This window comes from Pleurodeles waltl, chromosome 7 (assembly GCF_031143425.1).
Source record: "Pleurodeles waltl isolate 20211129_DDA chromosome 7, aPleWal1.hap1.20221129, whole genome shotgun sequence".
Lineage (NCBI taxonomy): Eukaryota > Metazoa > Chordata > Amphibia > Caudata > Salamandridae > Pleurodeles > Pleurodeles waltl.
The window spans coordinates 121803026-121826862 of NC_090446.1; the positions used below are offsets into that span (position 1 = coordinate 121803026).

The following is a 23837-nucleotide window of genomic DNA, read 5'->3' on the forward strand; positions in this document are numbered from 1 at the left end:
TCAATTGAGCAGTCTGAGATGTTTGAGGCTGAAACTGAAACTGGGGTAGGAGTTGGAGACAGGGGGGTAGGAGCGTGAGAACCAACTAGATCATTACTTTACTCTACCGCATGTGCAGGTACCGAAGGATCCGATATATCTAGTGGTTCCAATCTAGTTTCTGAACCCATACAGTGAGAAACAGAAGGTCTCTATGTTCTCCCTACTTTCCTTGGGAAAACCAAGTGCTGCCTGGGGTGCGGCCAGAGGCAGCCACGGTTGACCCTGCACCAATGAGTGATTCGCTATGTAGTGGTCTCCTGCTCCCTCCATGCCAGGAGGTCCTAATGAGCTACATACCACTGTTCCTTGCTCACTCAAATGCCTTATTGGGGACTTTACCTTAAGGTAAGACTTCAAAGAAGGGGTGATTTTTTAGTTTAATTTAACAACCGGAGTTTTTTCTCTAGCCTTAGTACTTTTATAGTTACTCTTATCATTCTCCTTTTCATTTTCAGGCAAGGTATGCCTCACATGTTCCCTGCTTTGCCTCATGCAGTCACCTTTGCCCCAATCGATTTCCTCCTGTCTCTCCCCCAAAATAACTCCTAACCTCGTTACGCTGATCAACTTCTTTCCTGCGGGGGGGGGGGGGGGGGGGGGGTGGCAACCCACATCCCCTTTCCCTTGATATCTTCGTGCGTGCTCCCTCCTTCTTTTCTGTCGTCCCGGCGTCTCTCAATCTCCTCGAGTAGAGTGCAGCATGTCAGCACTTGGAGGGAAACCCGGGCTACAACTCATCAGGAGCGTCTGAGCTCCAAACCTGCCCGCGCCCAGCCGATGCCCCTGAGAGGCCCATCGGGGACCTGAGTGTAGGCCCGCGAGCCTCAGGGGATCTACACACATCTAGTCAATGTGGGCGATGTCATTTTTGACATAAACGCCTGTAAAGGAAAAGGACCCAGGTGAGCGTCTAAGCGCGTTGCCGTCCCTGCAGCCGCCATGTTCTCCGAGAATGAAACTGTTCGCTGAACCTCCATCTTGCATTAAATCTGAGGAGCAACTAGATAGGTCAATGCAGCGAATAATTCATGACATTGCAGGTTCCCTTATGCTAACCTTGAAATCAAAAGGTGGTGGAACCTGATTTCCAACAATGACACAACAAATACATTGAAAATATTACTAGGTCCATTCAGTGGCGTAGCGTGGGTTGTCAGCACCCGGGGCAAGGCAAGTCATTTGCGCCCCCTAACCCGTGGATTTTAGCACTCGGGAGTGCGAGCGCGCCCCCCCCCCAGATGTTGCGCCCGGTGCGGCCGGACCCCCTGCACCCCCCACGCTACGCCACTGGGTCCATTATAGAGTTGTTGCAATGGTTTTACAGATTTTACTTATTATTTGAGTGCCCAAAGACAATTATTGGTGAATATGATGTACTTTACCTGGAAACTAATGGCACTTTTCAGTAATATTTGGGTAATCTTGCTAGTGCTTGCACTCAGCAGATACCAGCTATAGCACTTCTGGCTCCTCACAACCCTTTAGTGTTATGCAGGTGACATGCTATCAAAATCTTAATGCTCCAGTTAGTTGGAAACCACAAGGACTAGGCCCTTCTAGATAACCAGAGATATGCCCACTAACCCATAAGGTACTTACCCCGACCATTTAACAGTGGAAATTGACTGCATCGTGTTGTTGCACACAACAGGATTAACATGGCAATGTTGTGTGCTAACAGAAATAAGAACGAATGAGAACTGAGTCTTAGGCCTGGTGTACTAGGACAACACAAGCAGGACTCTTGTAAAAGTAAAGGTTGTCCCTAGAGAAAAGGGCACTGGGACATGTCCATTGTCAAACCAGGGCAGTCAGGTTTTGGGCACTTAATTGAGGCCCTTAATATAGCATGTTAGTGCGCTACCCAAGGCTATACCGATGTCAAAGGCCCTGCACCTGAGTTATATGCCGAAGCCACAGTTGAGAGCCCATTACGAGGTAGAGGACCTTTAACAACTAGTATATCTCAAGGCACAGGGGCTATAAGGCTATTAGAACATTTCATTCACTTAGGGTACGATGTTTTAAATTAAAAAGGGAGAGAAAGTAAGACAAACATTGGAATGTTGATGCAGAATGCCTATACCAGCCATTACTGGCCCTCCACAACTCCTTTGTCTTCAGTGGAGCTCTCAGCACTCAAATGTTCTAATAGAAACTGAGATTTCTCAAATGTCATAATGAAATCACCAGCCTGGCCTTCCAGTCTAGAGGTACAGTAACCTGTAGAGCTCTGTGTGATTTACCCCGCTTGAAGTCCATGGTCTCCTCCTATTTTTGTGATTTTGATTCCAGAGAAATAATGAAACTGTTGCCTACATTTTAGACTACCTTATTGAATCTCCTAATCTCTCCCTAATCTATCCCTGAAATAGGTGACATTTCTCTGTATTTTGAGCCTATGAACTGTCTGATTAATATTGATCTGACAGTGAGTAATAGCTTTTGGCTTGCCCTGGAAAACATTTTAATTGTCATGCATTCTGGTCTCAAGAATACTAAATCCAGGGGTCCGTAAATGTGGTTCTCCAGGGGATTTAGAGTAGCTCGCTGGCTTAAATCAATAATATTGCTAAATGCAATCGTCTTTGGGAAACATTTGTAGCACCAATGGGTTAGCCACACGGGTAAAGCAAAGAAATGCCAGACTGCCCTATAAAAGTTACCTACTTGAGCAGGTGGTGAGTAAAGGATTCTTGTGGCTCAGAAGGCAAGGTGGATGCTATGGCATTTTCCTGATGTAAAAAGGTGTCCTTGATATTGAGGGCTATTATGATATAACTGTGCCTCTATAGCGCAATACTACGCACACTAGGAACATTATCTAAATGTAAAACCTAATAAAGTTTATTAGTGCCCTGGATGGAATACTGAGAGTGGCTGCTGGACTGTCAATTGTCCTTCCCTTCATTAAGCACCATCAATATTGACTCAAGCACATAACTATGTGGTGGGCGGTTCATCTGCACAAGGCCTCACCTGCTACTAACACCCTAAGCAGTGAGCAATACAGCTTAAAGAAAGCCCCTATTGTCAGAAAGCCTCCAAGGAAACATCTTTATGCCACAGTCCTGTTTGGCAACTGCAGATCACCAGTCTTCTTTGTTCCAATAAATTATTTGGCTCTTGCTTTAGAAACCAGACTGTCAACAGGAAAGAGTGGTGGGTGGGGGCAGTTTGAAAGAAATTGATTACCCAGGATGGTCTCTTTGCCTACTGCAAGCTCAGAACTGATGTTGCCTCTTTTGAACTAGGTTGATCTCTGCGCCCACCACCCTTTTATTCATCCTTCAAAAATGTTCCTTTCCTAATACTTTTCCTTTAAATCATAAAATTATTGAAAATAAGGATTTGCATCAACAGCCAGGGGTACCGAAGGAAATAAACATTTGCGTGAAGCAAACGATCACACAGCAGCAGAAATGTTCTTTTACAGCAATAACCCAAACTGCAGCATAATTTCAACCTCATTCTTCCGTCTTCTACGTGAAATAACACGAACCAATGAATCTTTGCACATATTTTCTTCCCACCTGGCCTGTTTGAAGCATACTTTTTGGTTTTACGTTCCACAGAGTGATTGTGTTTCAATGTTTCACAAGTCCTCGAGGTGCTTACATACCCCATTGACCTGTCATGGCGGCCCTTCTTTCCTGGAAGGAAAACCTGACAACGTTTCCTAGATAACTGTCTCCTTTTAATGAGACAACTGTCTCTTTTTAGTGAGACGGAAGGATGAGATGCAGGTTTGTATTAATGGTGAGGTAGGTGCAATCATACTACTTCCAGAGCTGTGAATGGCCCTGGCACTACATTAATGGATTTGTATTAGCAAACAGCTGAATATGTGGAGCTTTCCTAAGCTTGCAGTATAGTCCATGGCAACCTTACCATACCGCTCTGTGCAATCTATAGTTGCCGATAGGCAAATACTGACTTCCAGCAGGCAGGCCCAATGGGTTATGTAGGACAGTGACTGCAGACAAGGGGACCAGATGCAAAGAGAAAACACTCCAACTACATGTACATGCCCCAGTGCCCGTTGAACACATCACCCTCCGGACACTGCATTAAAATCTGCAGACCTCCTTCACATCACCTTTAGTCTCATGGATTCTGAGTGATAACGTCAAACATTCTAAGCGTTGTGAAACCCAACGGAGTTCTCCTGCACATGCTGTCATCCAACACTGCAATGGCTCATGAGGGCCTTTGAAACCAGTCGTAAGACGCAGCCACAGGCCTAGAGTAATGCTTCCCTTGAATCTCAACTGACCTGTCAGCAGTGCTTAATTTGTAAATAAAAACGTGCCAGTGCCCAAAGCCCTCACCTGAAACTCGTGGCTGGTGCAATTAAAGGTGCGAGCACGGAATACCGAGGCGGCATAATCCTGAAGCCATCTAGGGCCTCTTGAACCCATTTAAAGCCACTCCCTGCCCCTTCGGCTCACTCTTGCAGCTTTATACTTTCTCCCTTTGTGACGCTTTTTTGTTTTTCCCTTCCTCCGTCTTTCCGATATGTCTTTTGCTCGCAGCAAATGGCTTGAGACAGAAGAATAAGCCCCGGCCCTCAAAAATAAGTGCTGGTGCTCAGCACCGGAAACAACAAGCACAAATTAAGCACTGCCTGTCAGACAGCTAAAACCCAACTGTACGGCTGCTGGCTAACGTGCGACCTCATTAAGAGTTGGTCGTGATGTCTTCCAGGTGGACTCTGGTGGACTGCCGCCTGCCAGCCTGGTGGAGGTCTGTGTGCCTTCAGAGGAATCACCACCACGACTGCTCCTCTGAAGCCCCTGAAAGTTTGGTGAGAAACCGCCAAGTTTTAGGTGGCTGCTCAGAAAACCTTTTTGTCTTACAAAAAATCATCCATAGTGGGACTTTGTTTCTGAAGAATAAACACTAATGACCTAAACACCCTGGGAGTTTTCTCCCATGGTATGGGGGGGTCAGTTCCCATTTTTTCCTCCTAGGGACCGTCAGGCTTTCACTGGGGGTCCCAAACAGGAAAAAAGCATCTGGCTATCTGCTCTAAATAATGCAGACGGTGTGATGTATACTTACGATAACAGCCCAAACCCATCAGGTAATTGGTGTATAGTTTCCCTGACAGAGCCAGTGGGGCCACTGCTGGCGGAAACATGGCGGTCCTTCCAACTCTAAACAGAGCTGGAAGATGGTCAGTTTGGCTGAGACAGTACTCCAGTATGCTGTCTGTCAAAACTCTAAATACTCTCTTTACTCTGTATACACCATGCTGACCTAACTGCTGGTGAGTGTCCCCCTGGGAGATCGATGTTCCCTTGCATTTGCAGTCCAAATATCACATACCTATTGTGAATCAGGCCTTCAGTATTTGAGAGGACCAAGCTACACTATGGTAAACCTACACCTTTGTATAAGCTTATGATGTTTTCGCATTCACAAAGCTATGTTACGAGTAGAAACTTTACAACTGCGGTGACTGCACTCATGGTGGTGACCCCGCACATAAAAAGAGAGAGCATTCCTATCTTTTTATGTGCGGAGCCTTCGCCACGAGAATGCAGATGCCACAAGTTTAGCTTTGTGAATCAGGCCCTAAATGAGACCAATCCATATATGGGCTGTAGGGGCATGTTGCTCTTTAACAAACTCAAAAGCCATGAATAGTTGTTGCTGAATATGTAGCCCTCATAGCACAACAGTATTCCCCCATCAGTCTCGCTTACAGTCAGCTATCTATTGTCCTCTAAAAATGAACAAAGCAGTGGATACAATACCAAGCTGGTGCTGTAATAATAAGGCCGGTTGTGGTATAAAAAACATGGCAGGGCCAGTGGGGCAATGCAGAATTAGCTGGTGCTCAGACAATCACCCCACAAAGTCTATAATGCCTGAATGTAGATAATGTTGGGCTCTGGTCGGATAGACATTGACACATGGAGTTAGCTGAGACTGGGGTTACTAAGGCATAGGCATTGAAAAACGTCACTTGCATGAGCCTTGGGTTATCTTGGCATAGATATACACAAAGGCGACATCACTTGTTTTGGGGTTATTTATACATGACATTCAGATGAGGCTCGGGTTACGTATGTATAGACTTACATGGAGGCTCAGTCACATGAATAAAGGACTGGCCTACGCAGAGACACAATTGGGTGAGTCTGGGGTTGCTTATAAATAGATGTACAGAGAAGCATACGCAAGTGAGGGAGTTCCTTATACATAGGTATAGATACAAAGAGATACACAAACACATACTTGCATGGATGTGAAGTTACTTCTGCATAGAGAGACAGGTGCAGACTTTGATGAGTCTGGGATAATAATTGCATAGACATACCTTGAGACAAATTTGAGGAGATGTGGTAAAATGTATGGATAGAAGTACACAGAGTCACAATTGGATGTGTCCGGAGATACCTAGGTGGGCATAGACGGTGTGTATGGTCAGTGGCACACACGGGTGAGCTCTGGATTAATTATGTAAAGGCATACATGGAAGCCTACTCTGGTGAATCCAGGATAATACACGTACGGACATCAAGGAAAAATAGCTGGATACATGGGGTATGTGGAGGGCCATCTTACGCAGACCTACATTAAGGAATACTCTGGTGAGTGGGGAGTTACTTATGCATAGACATGCACAGAGACACACTTTGGAAAGCTCAGGCTAATTTGTGCTAGGCACAAAAAGCAGACACACTTAGGCGAGTCTGGGTTAACTCATGTATGGACGTGCATGGAGTCACACTTGGGTGAACGTTAAGTATTAATGCAAAGATATGAATGGAGACGTGCTTGGTGAGTCCAGAGTTGTTTATGTATGTGCATACCGTAAGTCATAGTTGGGTAAGTTTGGGTTTGCTTACGCATTAGCATATACAGGGATACACATGGGTGAGTCAGGGGTTACTTATGCATGACCATACACAGAGGCACAATCGGTAGAGTCTGGGGTTACCTGTGCAGATAGGTACTTGGATGAGCCCAAGATGTTGCAGGCACACTTGGGTGAATATTGTGTTACTTGTGGATATGAGTACATGACCAGTTCTGCAGAATCATTTTGCATAGACATAGGCGGAGGGATTCTTGGGTGAATCCATGGTTACTCATCCATAAATATACATGGAGGCACACCAGGGTGAGAGTCACAGAGGTCCACTCAATTGAGTCTGAGATAGCTTCGGTACAGACATACTCGGATGAATCTGGGGCTACTTTGTATAAGGGGCCGGAGCGCTGAGCGGAGGGCTTCTGAGCAGGAAGGACAGGGGCAACGCCACTAGGAGCTCTGCTTTTTGCAGTCCGTACAATACAGGAAGAAAAGCTTTTCCCAGCAGTCTGTAATGTTCTCAACTATCTGTGCGACCCTCCTCTGCTGTCGTTTCCTACTCTTCCTCCTAGAGTATGTGGCCGCCATCGATGCGCTTGATTCTTTGTCACTTGTTTTACACCCTGATGTTTTTTCTTTCCTGTGTGGCTGCAAAAAAATACAACAAACACAGTGTGAAGAGGAGTGTTTTGATAAATGAAACAAATGTCAATTTTTTGATGTGCATCCAAACCACTCAACTTTATAATTATCCCACTAGTTCAATCTGCTTTTAACCCTCCCACAAAAATATCTTGCAGAATTTTTGTCATCAAGATCTCTTTTCTAGATCAGAAGTTCGTAAACCCTTGGACTTCTGTGGATACCCATTTGATCATTATTGGAATCCGGGGAAGCCCACTGAATCATAACTGTAATTCTCGGACAACCAACCGATACACAACTGCAAGCCAGGAACTCTGTCTTAAGAATGTTTGATGATTTGAACCTAATAGCAATAAACAAAAATGCAGAAACAATCAATCAACATACAAATAGGCAGATGATGATATATTTTATTTAATTCATGAATATATATATATATATATATATATATATATTAATTTTAAAGGGGAAAGGTGTACCTATTCTAAATTCAATTGAGGCACCCATCATCCAAACCATATATTTTGTTATATTTTGTTTGATGTACGTGCACTGCTCCCTCAAAACAATCAGAGAATGGAGACTGAATTCTTAGCCCCCAGTTTTAAATTCCTTTACATCTTACAGAACATTTTAAAAAGTTCAATTTTACATGTTGATTCATTATTTCTATACGCTTTATTAATCTGTTAATACTTTTTCAATCTTCCAAACAATCATGAAACCTTTGAGTAGGCGTCACGGACCCCCAGAGGTCCACAAATAACAAGTCAAGGACCACTTCTAGATCATTGGAAGATTATCAGGGAAACTGAAGGGTGGTTGATCGGATCCAGGGATGAACATCAGCTTTCCTATCTGATGTTTCATGTCATAAGCTCAGCATCTAATACTGTTCCTCATCACCGAAGCATGGGTTTCAATATGTATCCCACAGAGGGAGGCGGGCACAGACTGTGGCCTACTTTTTCTTAGAAGTCTGAAAAAAGATGTACCCATGGAGTGCTGCCTGGGGAGCCGAAAGACTTTTCAAATAACAGGTAAATGTACTGTCCTTTTCCAAGGTGAGCACAGTCAGTCCACGACCTTTAATGATTTGGGCCTCAGCTTTTATTTAAAAGGAGATTATGCGTGGATCCAGATTCCCTTTTAAAATGCATTTGAGACAACCTCAACCCATGCCAACTTTAAGAATGGTTCCACATTAGAAACATTTCAAAGTTATTAGGCAATAGCAATACTTACACCATTGTTGAGTAACCCTCTGCGTATACTGACTTGCCTGATCAAAATTCTTTACACTGATCTTACAATGAATCGAGGCAGGATACCATCATTTTGAGAATTTCAAGTGAGAAAGGAATTTTAGAAACTCCAAGAAACACTAACAAAAAAGAACCAGTTTTGATTTGAAGGGGGTTATTCAGTGTAAAGAAAAAAAACGTTTTTCTTTGCCCAGTCCTGCTTTTCCAACAATCACTCCCAGTCTGCATTCCAGAATGGTTATTTGTTTTATGGATGGCTATTGTTTTGAGATCTATTGTGACAGCTTTCACCGGATGGCCCCAGAGTGGATGTTGCAAAAATATAATTCTTCAACCTAAGAACTACATAGAGCGAACCGGTGAATATCTATGTGAATTTAAATTAAATATGTTTTTCGAATTAGAGATACAATTTTACATCAAGAAGTATGGGTTGCCAATCTATCATAGTAAAAACCTTTCTGAAAATCAAGGAACAGATATATTTGTGAGACTAATCACAAACTAATTGATAAATATATTGAATGTTATTACATATATCAATCAGCACTGTCTGCATGTTGTCTGTACTTGAATGCTCTCAAATTGACATCAAGAATTTTGTGCTCCTCAAAAATTAAGGACATTTGGGGCAGATTTATGAAAAGTGGTGCTGCAACTAGTACAGCGCCACTTTTATTGCTCCCCTTAGTGCCCCCCACTAACGCCACCATGTGTGCACCGTATTTAATATACGGCGCACCATGGCGGTAGTTAGGGAACTATCGTCAGAATTTTTTACGCTAGTTCAGCACCTTGTAGGATTAGCGTAAAAACAATTGCGCTAATCCTGCAAAGCAGTCAGAGGCCAATTGAAATCAATGGTAGCTTCCTTTTAACGCCTGTTCTGAGCAGATGTTAAAAATGCCGGAAAAGATGAGGCAAAGAAATCTCTTAGATTTCTTTGTGCCATTTTTTTGGGGCCCCCTAACGGGGGAATGCCCCCTTTGCATACATTATGCCTGGTGCAGGCAAAGCAAGGGGTTACAAAGTAGCACAATGCAAGCATTGTGACACTTTGTAAATCTGTTGCAGCGTTTTTGGTCATCTAACGCCACATTAGCATAAAAAAAAAAAATACACGGATGTGTCATTAGATGGTGCTAGGCCCTCTTAAATCTGGGCCTTAGTTTCCTTGTAGTCATGTTCAAGGGACTTTTCCTGTCCCCGTACAGGATTAGTTGAAGACTCATGTGTCGAAGCCTAGATCAGTTACTTTTTCAAACTTCCTGTAGGACAAGTTTTACCATTTATTGTTTTTATGGGTGTTTCCCAGGAATATGAAATCTTGTTAAACCATCAAACACAATAAACTAACAATGAATAGGCAGTTTAAGGAATTACGGTGTAAGTCGCTTGGCAACATTTATAGGGAGGGTATATTTCATCAAGTGACGAGTGATGCTCTGTTTAGATAACTGCCAGATTTGTTTGTCAGGAGTTACTGTACACATCATCACATCCTGATTAAATACTTTGGGCGACGCAACATAACGAGACTATGCAGTTAGATGAGATAAACAAGAGTTATTAATAATGGTAACATTTAGGATATTTTTACTCCGTCCACAGATATTTGAAAAGGATCATTCTAAATATTATTACTGTGTCCACAAATATTAGAAGAAGACCATGAATCACACATATAGCAGTTTCCCTCATTGACACATTGCAACCAAAATTAATACAAACTATGTTGAGTTTACTTATTTTGGGGTCTGACTTCGGTTGAGGTGAAAGGTTTCGTGGCATTGTCCAGATAATTTGACATCTCAATCATGCGACAGTGACTTGTTAACCCACACTGACTGTAGCCACTTTAATTTTTATGCCACACGTGGGGTTTGGGTAAGAACTAGCTTCTAAAATGCTGGTGGTGACGGTTTGGAATAACGGCAGATTATTGTACGCATTTTTGTCAAATAAAATTTATTTTGCAAATGTTTGGAATTCTACTTTCATTTTGAATCACAGACCTACGATCCAAAAATCTGGATAATTAATTTCCAGACTTAAATTGAAAATTGGATTGGTTTATCACACTAAAGTGAGGATTGTTGTCTCAATCATACAGTCAAGAATGAACTGGGAAGAGTTTGTTGGGGTAATCGTGAGGCTGACACATAGTCCGTAATCTGTTGGAAAAGCAGACAGCCGGCTCACGACAATGAGGTTGACAATAGCTAAACGAGGGCGGGCACTGGTTGACATCCTCTCTTGGTGGGGCAGGGACTGCCAGAGAATCCCAACCGGCATGGGGTGGCATTCAGAGTATCCTTTTCACCTCAGCCATGGCTGACGGTTGCTCTGCCAGTGAGGCTGTGCAGAGATAACGGAACAGTAGAAGCAAGACTTTCTTCAGCCCCACACCAGGAAGAAGAAAGGTACACTGACAGGATATACGATAGGTGACTTCAGACCAGCAGTAGGAGTTCAGAGGGAAATGATGGCTTCTCTTTCACATGTTTGTTAAAAAGTTGGATAAAGTAGCGAAATGACCATTGCCATGGAGTCGCGTATTGAAAAGATGGAATGAAGGATGTCAAGAATAGAGCTGTGGTGACTGGCATGGCATCCCGGATGCAGGGTGCAGATTTGTAGTGGGAGAAATCAAAGAGGAGAACCAATGTGAGGCCCTTGAGATTTCCTTCTGGAATCAACTAAGGTGTTGATAGCCTTTTTTGCTGAATATCTTAGCCCCGGGTCACTCTGGCCTTATCTTGGCGGCGGGCACAGAGGAATTCCCGCCCAAGCCACACACCGTCACCGCTGTCAGCTCACAAGAAGAACCTAATTTAAAAACAACAAAGTCAAGGTCTCAAGGAGATTTGAGATTCTATGGCAGGACTGGAGGTGCTGATTATGCTTTCTCTATGTTTACTACTCCAAAAAACAGCAGCCAATCAAAAACAGTAAAATATATAAACAAACACTACATATCTCACAAGACTATGATGCCTCAGTTACAGCCCACCAATAGTATGTGGACATAACATACAAAACAGTGAAACACCATATTGACTCCCTCTTTCTTAACTACTCTGCAGTTAAGATAACTGCTTCTCTGAGGAGATTTGAGATTCACTTTGAGGCCACCCTGGATTAGCAGCTTGATTTGATTAGGTTGCTTTGAATACTATTAGACCAGCGGCGGCTCCCATTAGGCGTCCCCCGCCAGCCAGCAGTAGCTGCTGCAAATTCTTTAACAAACGAAACAATAATAAATGTTTATTATTGTTTTGTTTGTTAAAGGGGTGGGGCATTGGGGATGAAGAGGATATGAGGGGAGTGCACTGTTCACTCCCCTCAGTGCGCATATATGTTTGGCCGGCTGTCTCGGGTCGGCCAAACACACATGCGCAGTAAGCTCTCTCCAGCCCGGCAACACAGTTGCTGGGCTGGAGAGAGCAGGCCCACGCTCCCAGTCTGCCTGGGAATGCTCTGGCTGGGGGCTCCCAGCCAATCCTGATGCTGCGCTGAGCAGTGTCAGGATTGGCCGCAGGGCAGGCTGGGAGCCTGTGCCTGCCTACAGCCAGAGGAGATGGGGAGCAGAGCTGTGCGGTGCAAATACATTTTTATTTATTTATTTTTTAAAATTACATTTTACCCCCTATCGCGCCCCTCCACTCCTGCGCGCCGCACCCGCCCCGCGTGAGGGCGGCGAGCCACAACTGTATTCGACTTGTGTTTTCACATCTCCCCAGTCCTGAGAAAGCCATGAATAAATATGGCCAAAATGCATCACCTTTGTTCAGGAGGAGTGTTATAATTTCTAAAGGCGTAGGATTAATCCAGTTCAGGGAGCAAATAAAAAGGGGAGTTGTTTTCCCAGGACTCTTGAGAGAATACGACTACCTACGGGCGGATTGAACTTTTTATATACTGTATAACAGTGATTCCCACCCCTGGGTGTCCGTGAAGCCTCATTCGGGGGTCAGTGACTCCTTAAAAAATTAACTATTATTAACAGATTAATAAAGTGCATATAAATAAAGTGGTTAGATATACAATTGAAATATTTAAAACGTACTGTAAATTTCAAGGAATTTGAAATCGGAGGCAAAAAATTAAAATCCTCAAATTGATTCGTGGGAGCAGGGCATGCGCATCATCCAGAATATAGTGTGGACGATGTGTGGCTTCAACTGAATTTAGAAAAGCTCCAACCTTCCTATTAAAATAATATTTTAAAATCTTTTTTACTTTATTTGTTTGCAAATTAAATACAATGCGTTATCATTTGTGTATATGTTTGATGGGATGCTTGTTTTTGTATTTTTTGTGCATTGCGGTTCAAATCATCGACAGTGTATAGGATGGGGTCCTCCGCTTCCAGTAATTACTCAGTGGGGGTTCCTCGGATTCTAATAACCATTTAGTGGGGGTCCCCAGGTTCCAGTAATGATAAAGTGGAGGTCCATAGAAGTCAAAAGGTGGTGAACCACTGCTGTATAACCATCCAACAGAAGGAGATGGACATTGAGTCTTATTTACTTCAGTAGGGTGTCACAGTACATTGAGATTGTTTTTATGGTATGGAGTATGTTTTTCATAGTTTTTCTTTTCAATTTTGTTTTCAGAGACCCTTGCATAACGATTGGGGTAGGATTGCTTGCAACTACACAGGCAGGCTGTATATAATGAATATAACAAATTGTATGAGTGATTAAAATTCCCATTGATTAGGTTGCTTTGAATACTATTTGACTTGTGGTTTCACATCTCACGCAGTCCTGAGGAGGCTGTGGATAAATATGTCCGAAACGCATCGACCTTGTTCAGGAGGAGTGTTATCATTTCTAATGACATGGGATTAATCCAGTTCCACGGGCGTAACAATGGCCCACGCAGTGCGGGTGGGGCCCTGGGCGCCAGGGGTCCAACTCAGCACAGTACCCAGGCCTGAGAGCTCCTGATTAAGTCGGAGGGGGACCCCTCCATGTACTTTGCTGGGGGAGGGGGGTGCTTATGTTGCGCTACACCACTGTCCAGTCTAGGGAACAAATAAAAAGGGGAGTTGTTTTCCCAGGACTCTTGAGACGATACAACTACCTCCGGGTGGATTGAACTTTTTATGTACCGTATAACCAACCAACAGAAGGAGATGGACATTGAGTCATATTTACCCCAGTAGGGTGTCACATCACATTGAGATTGTTTATATGGTGTGTGGTATGTATTCAATGGTTTCTCTTTCCAATTTTGTTTTCACAGACCCATTCATAACGAATGGGATAAGATTGTGATTACAATTCCCATGTCTGAAAATTAACAGTTTCATTGTGCGTACAAGATAGTTTCATTAATCCCCCAGGACTCCATTTTTTAGCCTGGTACTGTTCGTGCCCTGGAGTCGTGGGGTTAGATATGCATAACCCTTTATATATTCTGTTTTTTTACACTTCTCACAAGGTAGTTTAGCCTCCTTGGCAGATAGCCTGACTCCACCCACCCTTGCGATGGTGAAACTACAAGGGTGATGTCAGGTGATCCTGAATGAAGTGACAATCTTGCAGAAGGCAGCTACACTGAAGGATGACTTACACATCTGCAACAACTTACTTTAGCGTTGAGGCAGAATCCTGATGGAGACTGATGCGGAGAATAACAAAAGAGCTGCTGTCTATGGGCGCTCGGCTACTTTATGGAGCATACCAAAGTTATAGGTGGTTCAGGGTACCAAGATGAATGTCTTCACTCGAATGGAGGCAGAACAGACATTCCTGGACAGTGGGGATGGTGGTTCTGAGGTTGACTTTGGAGCATTGCTCCTTCACCTGTGCATGCTTTGACTATGGTGTTTTCAGTAAGTGTTGTTAGGTGATGCTGATCTGTAGTCGTGCCTTGCCGTGACGTGAATGCTGGAGATGTGACACTCTGGCAGTGCCCTTTTCCCACTTTATCTCAGTGGTGTCACTGATGAACAGAAAGGAAACAGGTTTTATTAAGCCTTGTTTACTTTCTATATGTCTTTGCCCTTCCTTTACCTCCTCAGTAAATTTTGAGACTGTTGAGAGGCCGAGGGCGGTACAAACAAAAATCCAGTGATGTCATTCAGGGTAAATTGTTTTTTTATTTAGCTTACAGTACTCATGATAGTTTGTTGTTCTGACATCCTTGCTCCCTGGCACTGAGACTTGCATCGTGACTTCTAACAAGTCACGCTGCTCCTGTGAGGTAGATCGAAGAGGCCGGGTGGGGCTGGGAGTCCACTCGGAGCAAATGTCCATCCTACAGAGACTAACCAAATGCAGGATTATGCATATACATATTTTACTGGTAGGGAAAAATGGAGAACGGTTGTTCTCTCCATTTTGATTTTAAGTCTGAATTTTGACAGCACAGGTGTCAAACAGGCCTGTCGATAGCAACAGAAACAGGACGGGTTTTGCATCCCTCTCTTCCAGCAACCACCCTTTCTACCACTAGCTTTCTTCTACCGACCTCTTTCAGTCCTTGCCCAGAGATTTTGTCAATCAAGTCTTGAATCATCCCAGTGCAGTAAACATCTCGGACCCAATGCTATTGGCTATATGGGTGTATCCTTCTGCCTCAACTTGAGAGCTTGCATGAAGTGCATGATGGATTACTTTACAGCTAAAGTTTAATTTGTCTGCTCCCGCGGCCTCCCTCCTATGTGCCTCGTTCTAATATACTGAAGCTGTATGCTTTCGGCCTACTGACTTTGCCAATGGTTGCTACTTCTTGAGGCTGATTACCAGGGGCGGATGACATGTAAAAGTGGTTGGGCGGGTGGAGAGGGCACAAAGAGGGAGCGCGGGGGGCTTGCAGGGGAGGGTTTTAACATTTTTTTTTTAACGTACCTGGTGATGCCAGCCGCCTCAGGCTCCTCTTCCTGGTCTCAGCTGCTTGAGAGACTCCCTGTGCAATCTCATGCTGCTCTCATACTATTACCAAGCATGAGAGCAGTGCGGGGATTGACCTGAGCTGGCTGGTTTACTGCTCACTCAGGCACAGGGAGTCTGTACTGTATCTCCAACCCAGCTGTCAAATACAGCTGGATTGGAGAAACCTAAGTGCCCATGTCTGTTTGGCCGGCCTAGAATGGCTGGCCAAACAGGCATGCGCACTTTAGTACACTCCACTCCCCCCCCCCCTATTCTGGGGCACCAGCTTGTTTGTGTAGCAACCTAATTTCAGGCACTCAACTAGACTAGAATTAGCTAATTTGAGCATAGGCACTAGCCCTGGCAGAAATAAACCAGCATTCTATCCTTTGGAGGTTCACATAGCGCCTCACGTTGCAGCTAGAGTGTTACAGTGAATACAATAGTGGTTTCCTAACCTGCTCTGTCCTCTGGCAGTTATGGAAGAGCAAGGAGTCTAGGCTGGTGGCCACCTGCTGCACTGCGCTTTCCAGTCGGGGAGGTCCGGTGCCTGTCACCTCGCAGGCCAGGGTGCTGCTCAGGGACTTTATGGAGTGCAAGATCCGGAGCTCCTAGAAGAGAGGCAGGAGATTAGCTATGGAGGTAATGAGCGTACAGCTTTCGGCAGTGTTCAAATGTATGTCTATTTCATAAAGTAGGTATGTATGGTTGTAAAAATGCAAACCAAACCAAGAAGCAGCAAAGCGCAGTACAGTACTTAAATTGAGCCGGTGTTTTCCAGTACTCAGCAATGGTACTTACTTCTTAATACTTGCATGTATTGGTGGGATTACACCACATGGTGGTCCCGTGTGTCTATTTGTTACCTGAGTTATCAGTGCAGTTTTCATTTTAAAATGTTTAATCAGCAGATAGTTAATGCTGGCACTGCCATTCGGCACTTTAGTTCCATGGCATTATTGTGCCCGCGTGTAGCAGGAGGTGCAGGGGAGGGCTGGGAGGCCTCGAGTAACCACGGATTACCCTTGGACACTGTGAACCTCATCTTTTCTAGAGTCCCTAAGACGGGCCAGCATTCGTTTACTGGGTGACTGGGAGGAACAAGGCACAGCTCAGAAGGCATCCTGCACAGGATCCTTTGGAACACAATTTTAGGTCCACTCTAATATTTTTTTAAACAAATCATAATAACATACATACAGCTATTACACAATGGCAGTAGCCACTGTGTAGTTTTGTTTCGGTGTTCTTATTCAAAAGGTATTTTTGATTTGCTTATAACTTTTGGCCCCTTGGACGATTTGCATGAAACTTGGCCATCTACTCACTTAGTCAGTTATATTTTGGCTACGGGTTTTGTGAAGATTTGTCTGTGGGGAAAAAAAGTTAGAGAGCAATGAAAAAATAGGTGTTTTCCCATTTCAGCTCATACAGGAAATCTTGCTGTCACCTGGAGCCCGAACTGCTTTATTCCAGACTCCACTCCAGAGTTTAAAAAAAGTTACTGAATGGGCTTTAAAAACTTAACTCTTGTATATCTGTACCGTTTGCAATTCATGAATAGTTTGTGGGTCAGGCGATTTAAAAAGGGCATCTGATTAGACGTGGGAGCATTGTGCTCCTATGGTCCCCTTCGGATTTGTGGACCCAGAGCTGGATTTGTGGCTCCAAGAGTCTTGAAAGGCTGCTGCAAAAGAAAATGTACTCTTGCAGCAGCCACTTCAGGTCAAGGGGAACAGTTCCCGTGTCCCCTAAAGCAGTGGGTCCCAACCTTTTGATTTCTGTGGACACCCACTTTATCATTGCTGGAGCCCAGGGACCTCCACTAAATCTTAACTGGAATCCGGGGACCCCACACTGAGTCATCACTGAAAGCTGGAGACCTAATCTGTTAATATGATTTAATTTTCTATGCAGTAGCGGACCTCTAGGGGTCCCCAGGCCACAGGTTGGGAACCACTGCCCTCAAGAAAAAGGCCCAGTAAGGGGACAAGGCAGGCAGACCTTGTCCCCCAAGGCACACGTTTTTGAGTGAATTATAAAAAAGAATCCATGCCACAGGATTTACGAGTCACTCCTGCCTAGTGAGCTGTAGACACCAGTTTTGGAACTGAGGTTCACGGCTGGCATTTTAGGTGTTTGCGGATTAGGAGTGACTCCTAAATCTCTGAAAACGTTAGGGGGTGATGCATGCAACAGATTCACAAATGATTCGCAATTCTGGAAGAAATATATTTTGGCAAAGGGTCTGGCCAAAGGACATGGAAACGCAGCACCCCCAGTGCCCTCCCCTTTCATTGCATGGCATGAGGCATGGCACAGCGGGCTTTGTGGGCCCATCAAATGTAGGAGGCTGGACTGGCTTGTAGTGAGTACCAAGGGGTACTTGCACCTTGCACCAGGCCCAGTTATCCCTTATTAGTGTATAGGGTGTCTAGCAGCATAGGCTGATAGATAATGGTAGCTTAGCAGAGCAGCTTAGGCTGAATTAGGAGACGAGTGAAGCTCCTACAGTACCACTAGTGTCACTTGCACAATATCATAAGAAAACACAATACACAGATATACTAAAAATAAAGGTACTTTATTTTTATGACAATATGCCAAAGTATCTCAGAGTGTACCCTCAGTATGAGGATAGCAATTATACACAAGATATATGTACACAATACCAAAAATATGCAGTATAGCCTTAGAAAACAGTACAAACAATGTATAGTTACAATAGGATGCAATGGAAGCACATAGGGATAGGGGCAACACAAACCATATACTCCAAAAGTGGAATGCGAACCACGAATGGACCCCAAACCTATGTGACCTTGTAGAGGGTCGCTGGGACTATTAGAAAATAGTAAGGGTTAGAAAAATACCCCACCCCAAGACCTTGAAAAGTGAGTGCAAAGTGCACTAAAGTTCCCCAAAGGACATAGAAGTTGTGATAGGGGAATTCTGCAGGAAAGACACAAACCAGCAATGCAACAACAATGGATTTCCAGTCGAGGGTACCTGTGGAACAAGGGGACCAAGTCCAAAAGTCACCAGCAAGTCGGAGATGGGCAGATGCCCAGGAAATGCCAGCTGTGGGTGCAAAGAAGCTTCTACTGGACAGAAGAAGCTTAGGTTTCTGCAGGAACGACAAGGGCTAGAGACTTCCCCTTTGGAGGACGGATCCCTCACGCTGTGGAGAGTCGTGCAGAAGTGTTTTCCCGCCGAAAGACCGCCAACAAGCCTTGCTAGCTGCAAATCGTGCGGTAAGCGTTTTTGGATGCTGCTGTGGCTCAGGAGGGACCAGGATGTCGCAAATTGCGTCAGGAGACAGAGGGGATGTCGAGCAAGATAAGGAGCCCTCTCAGCAGCAGGTAGCACACGGAGAAGTGCCAGAAACAGGCACTACGAGGATGTGTGAAACGGTGCTCACCCGAAGTTACACAAAGGAGTCCCACGTCGCCGGAGACCAACTTAGAAAGTCGTGCAATGCAGGTTAGAGTGCCGTGGACCCAGGCTTGGCTGTGCACAAAGGATTTCCGCCGGAAGTGCACAGAGGCCGGAGTAGCTGCAAAAGTCGCGGTTCCCAGCAATGCAGTCTGGTGTGGGGAGGCAAGGACTTACCTCCACCAAACTTGGACTGAAGAGTCACTGGACTGTGGGGGTCACTTGGACACAGTAGCTGGATTCGAGGGACCTCGCTCGTCGTGCTGAGAGGAGACCCAAGGGACCGGTGATGCAGTTCTTTGGTGCCTGCGGTTGCAGGGGGACGATTCCGTCGACCCACGGGAGATTTCTTCGGAGCTTCTAGTGCAGAGAGGAGGCAGACTACCCCCACAGCATGCACCACCAGGAAAACAGTCGAGAAGGGGGCAGGATCAGCGTTACAGAGTTGCAGTAGTCGTCTTTGCTACTATGTTGCAGTTTTGCAGGCTTCCAGCGCGGTCAGCAGTCGATTCCTTGGCAGAAGGTGAAGAGAGAGATGCAGAGGAACTCGGATGAGCTCTTGCATTCGTTATCTAAAGTTTCCCTAGAGACAGAGACCCTAAATAGCCAGAAAAGAGGGTTTGGCTACCTAGGAGAGAGGATAGGCTAGCAACACCTGAAGGAGCCTATCAGAAGGAGTCTCTGACGTCACCTGGTGGCACTGGCCACTCAGAGCAGTCCAGTGTGCCAGCAGCACCTCTGTTTCCAAGATGGCAGAGGTCTGGAGCACACTGGAGGAGCTCTGGACACCTCCCAGGGGAGGTGCAGGTCAGGGGAGTGGTCACTCCCCTTTCCTTTGTCCAGTTTCGCGCCAGAGCAGGGCTAAGGGGTCCCTGAACCGGTGTAGACTGGCTTATGCAGAAATGGGCACCAAATGTGCCCATGAAAGCATTTCCAGAGGCTGGGGGAGGCTACTCCTCCCCTGCCTTCACACCATTTTCCAAAGGGAGAGGGTGTAACACCCTCTCTCAGAGGAAGTCCTTTGTTCTGCCATCCTGGGACAAGCCTGGCTTGACCCCAGGAGGGCAGAAACCTGTCTGAGGGGTTGGCAGCAGCAGCAGCTGCAGTGAAACCCCAGGAAAGGCAGTTTGGCAGTACCAGGGTCTGTGCTACAGACCACTGGGATCATGGGATTGTGCCAACTATGCCAGGATGGCATAGAGGGGGCAATTCCATGATCATAGACATGTTACATGGCCATATTCGGAGTTATCATTGTGAAGCTACATATAGGTAGTGACCTATATGTAGTGCACGCGTGTAATGGTGTCCCCGCACTCACAAAGTCCGGGGAATTGGCCCTGAACAATGTGGGGGCACCTTGGCTAGTGCCAGGGTGCCCTCACACTAAGTAACTTTGCACCTAACCTTTACCAGGTAAAGGTTAGACATATAGGTGACTTATAAGTTACTTAAGTGCAGTGTAAAATGGCTGTGAAATAACGTGGACGTTATTTCACTCAGGCTGCAGTGGCAGGCCTGTGTAAGAATTGTCAGAGCTCCCTATGGGTGGCAAAAGAAATGCTGCAGCCCATAGGGATCTCCTGCAACCCCGATACCCTGGGTACCTCAGTACCATATACTAGGGAATTATAAGGGTGTTCCAGTAAGCCAATGTAAATTGGTAAAATTGGTCACTAGCCTGTTAGTGACAATTTGAAAGAAATGAGAGAGCATAACCACTGAGGTTCTGATTAGCAGAGCCTCAGTGAGACAGTTAGTCACTACACAGGTAACACATTCAGGCACACTTATGAGCACTGGGGCCCTGGATACCAGGGTCCCAGTGACACATACAACTAAAACAACATATATACAGTGAAAAAATGGGGGTAACATGCCAGGCAAGATGGTACTTTCCTACACAACCCCCCCCAAACGAAGGACAATAAGACTAGCCATGACCTGATGAGTCTTCATTGTCTAAGTGGAAATATCTGGAGAGTCCATCTGCATTGGAGTGGCTACTCCCAGGTCTATGTTCCACTGTATAGTCCATTCCCTGTAGGGATATGGACCACCTCAACAATTTAGGATTTTCACCTTTCATTTGTTTTAGCCAAAGTAGAGGTTTGTGGTCTGTCTGAACAATGAAGTGAGTGCCAAACAGGTATGGCCTCAACTTCTTCAGTGCCCAGACCACAGCAAAGGCCTCCCTCTCTATGGCAGACCAACGCTTTTCTCTAGGGGTCAACCTCCTACTAATAAAAGCAACAGGTTGATCCTGGCCCTCAGAATTAAGTTGTGATAGGACTGCCCCTACTCCTAATTCAGATGCATCAGTTTGGACATAGAATTTTTTAGAGTAACAAGGGCTTTTCAGGACAGGTGCAGAGCACATGGCCTGCTTCAGCTCCTCAAAAGCTTTCTGACAGTTTGCTGTCCATAATACCTTTTTAGGCATTTTCTTGGATGTGAGGTCATTAAGAGGGGCTGCAATGGAGCCATAGTTCTTAATGAACCTCCTGTAATACCCAGTGAGGCCTAGGAAGGCTCTCACCTGAGTCTGAGTAGTAGGGGGAACCCAATCAATAATTGTTTGGATTTTCCCCTGTAGTGGTGCAATCTGTTCCCCACCAACAAGGTGTCCCAGATAAACCACCTTACCCTGCCCTATCTGGCACTTTGAAGCCTTGATAGTGAGGCCTGCCTTTTGCAGGGCCTCCAAAACTTTCCATAGGTGGACCAGGTGATCATCCCAGCTGGAGCTAAAGACAGCTATATCGTCCAAATATGCTGCACTGAAAGCTTCCAGCCCTTGCAGGACTGTGTTCACCAACCTCTGAAAAGTGGCAGGTGCATTTTTCAATCCAAACGGCATTACTGTGAACTGGTAATGTCCTCCAATGGTTGAAAATGCAGTTTTAGGTTTAGCATTTTCTGATAATTTGATCTGCCAATACCCTGCAGTCAAATCAAAAGTGCTTAGATACTTGGCAGATGCCAGTGTATCTATGAGCTCATCTGTCCTGGGTACAGGGTGAGCATCAGTTTTGGTTACCTGGTTGAGACCTCTGTAGTCTACACAAAAATGCATTTCCTTCTTTCCATCTTTGGAATGGGGTTTTGGTACAGGTACCACAGGAGAAGCCCATGGACTTTCAGAGTGCTCAACCACTCCTAGTTGTAGTATTTTCTGCACCTCTTGCTTTATGCAGTCTCTGACATGGTCAGGCTGCCTATAGATCTTACTTTTGACAGGCAAGCTGTCTCCAGTATCTATAGTGTGCTCATACCAAGAAGTGGTACCTGGCACAGTAGAGAAGAGTTCAGAAAACTGACCCAGGAGATTTATGCAATGGTCTTTCTGCTCAGCAGTAAGACAATCAGCCAAAACTACACCTTCCACTAGAGCATCTTGTTCTGTGGAAGAGAAGAGATCAGGTAGAGGATCACTGTCTTCTTCCTGTCCCTCATCAGTTGCCATGAGCAGGGTGAGATCAGCCCTGTCATAGTAGGGTTTCAGGCGGTTGACATGGAGCACCCTAAGGGGACTCCTGGCAGTGCCTAAGTCAACTAAATAGGTGACTTCACCCTTTTTCTCAACAATTGTGTGGGGTCCACTCCATTTATCTTGGAGTGCTCTTGGGGCCACAGGCTCCAAGACCCACACTTTCTGTCCTGGTTGGTACTGAACCAAAACAGCCTTCTGATCATGCCATTGCTTCTGAAGCTCTTGGCTGGCCTGAAGGTTCTTACTGGCCTTTTTCATATACTCAGCCATCCTTGATCTGAGGCCAAGTACATAATCCACAATATCTTGTTTTGGAGCTTTTAAAGGTTGTTCCCAACCCTCCTTGACAAGTGTTAGTGGACCCCTAACAGGGTGTCCAAAGAGGAGTTCAAAGGGGCTGAAGCCCTCTCCTTTCTGGGGTACCTCCCTGTAGGCAAAAAGGAGGCATGGTAACAGGATATCCCATCTCCTGCTGAGTTTTTCAGGGAGACCCATAATCATGCCTTTGAGAGTTTTGTTAAATCTCTCCACCAGTCCATTTGTTTGTGGATGATAGGGTGTAGTGAACTTATAAGTCACACCACACTCCTTCCACATGGCCTTTAAGTATGCAGACATGAAATTGCTTCCCCTGTCTGATACTACTTCCTTTGGGAAGCCCACCCTGGAAAATATTCCCAGGAGGGCCTTTGCCACTGCAGGTGCTGTAGTGGTCCTTAAAGGAATTGCTTCAGGATATCTTGTGGCATGGTCTACTACCACCAAGATAAACCTATTGCCTGAAGCAGTAGGAGGGTCAAGGGGGCCAACTATGTCAACCCCTACCCTTTCAAAGGGAACCCCAACCACAGGCAGTGGAATAAGGGGTGCCTTTGGGGTGCCACCTGTCTTGCCACTGGCTTGACAGGTTTCACAGGACTTACAAAACTCTTTTGTGTCCTCAGACATCCTAGGCCAATGAAACAAGGGAACAAGCCTGTCCCAAGTTTTCATTTGTCCCAGATGTCCTGCTAGGGGAATGTCGTGAGCAAGAGTTAGGAGGAACTTTCTGTACTCCTGAGGGATCACTAATCTCCTGGTAGCTCCAGGTTTAGGATCCCTTGCCTCAGTGTACAAGAGATTGTCCTCCCAGTAAACTCTGTGAGAGTCACTGACATCCCCATTAGCATGTTTGACAGCTTGCTGTCTTAGACCCTCTAATGTGGGACAGGTTTGCTGTGCCACACTCAGCTCCTCCTTGGCAG

General features: G+C 45.3%; 1 protein-coding gene across 3 annotated transcripts in view; it reads right to left on the reverse strand.

The window, feature by feature from the left end:
• Positions 1-6080: 6080 nt before the first annotated feature.
• The window catches only part of C7H20orf204 (chromosome 7 C20orf204 homolog), a 142966-nt gene continuing 125209 nt past the window's right edge, over positions 6081-23837 (reverse strand). For all 3 annotated transcript variants that reach the window (XM_069243239.1, XM_069243238.1, XM_069243237.1), the window contains exons 4-5: positions 16124-16276; positions 6081-7516 (exon numbers count right to left, since the gene is read on the reverse strand). In XM_069243239.1, the coding sequence (XP_069099340.1) occupies positions 7319-7516; positions 16124-16276 (351 nt within the window). In that variant the 3' untranslated portion in view covers positions 6081-7318. The remainder of the gene's footprint in view (positions 7517-16123; positions 16277-23837) is intronic.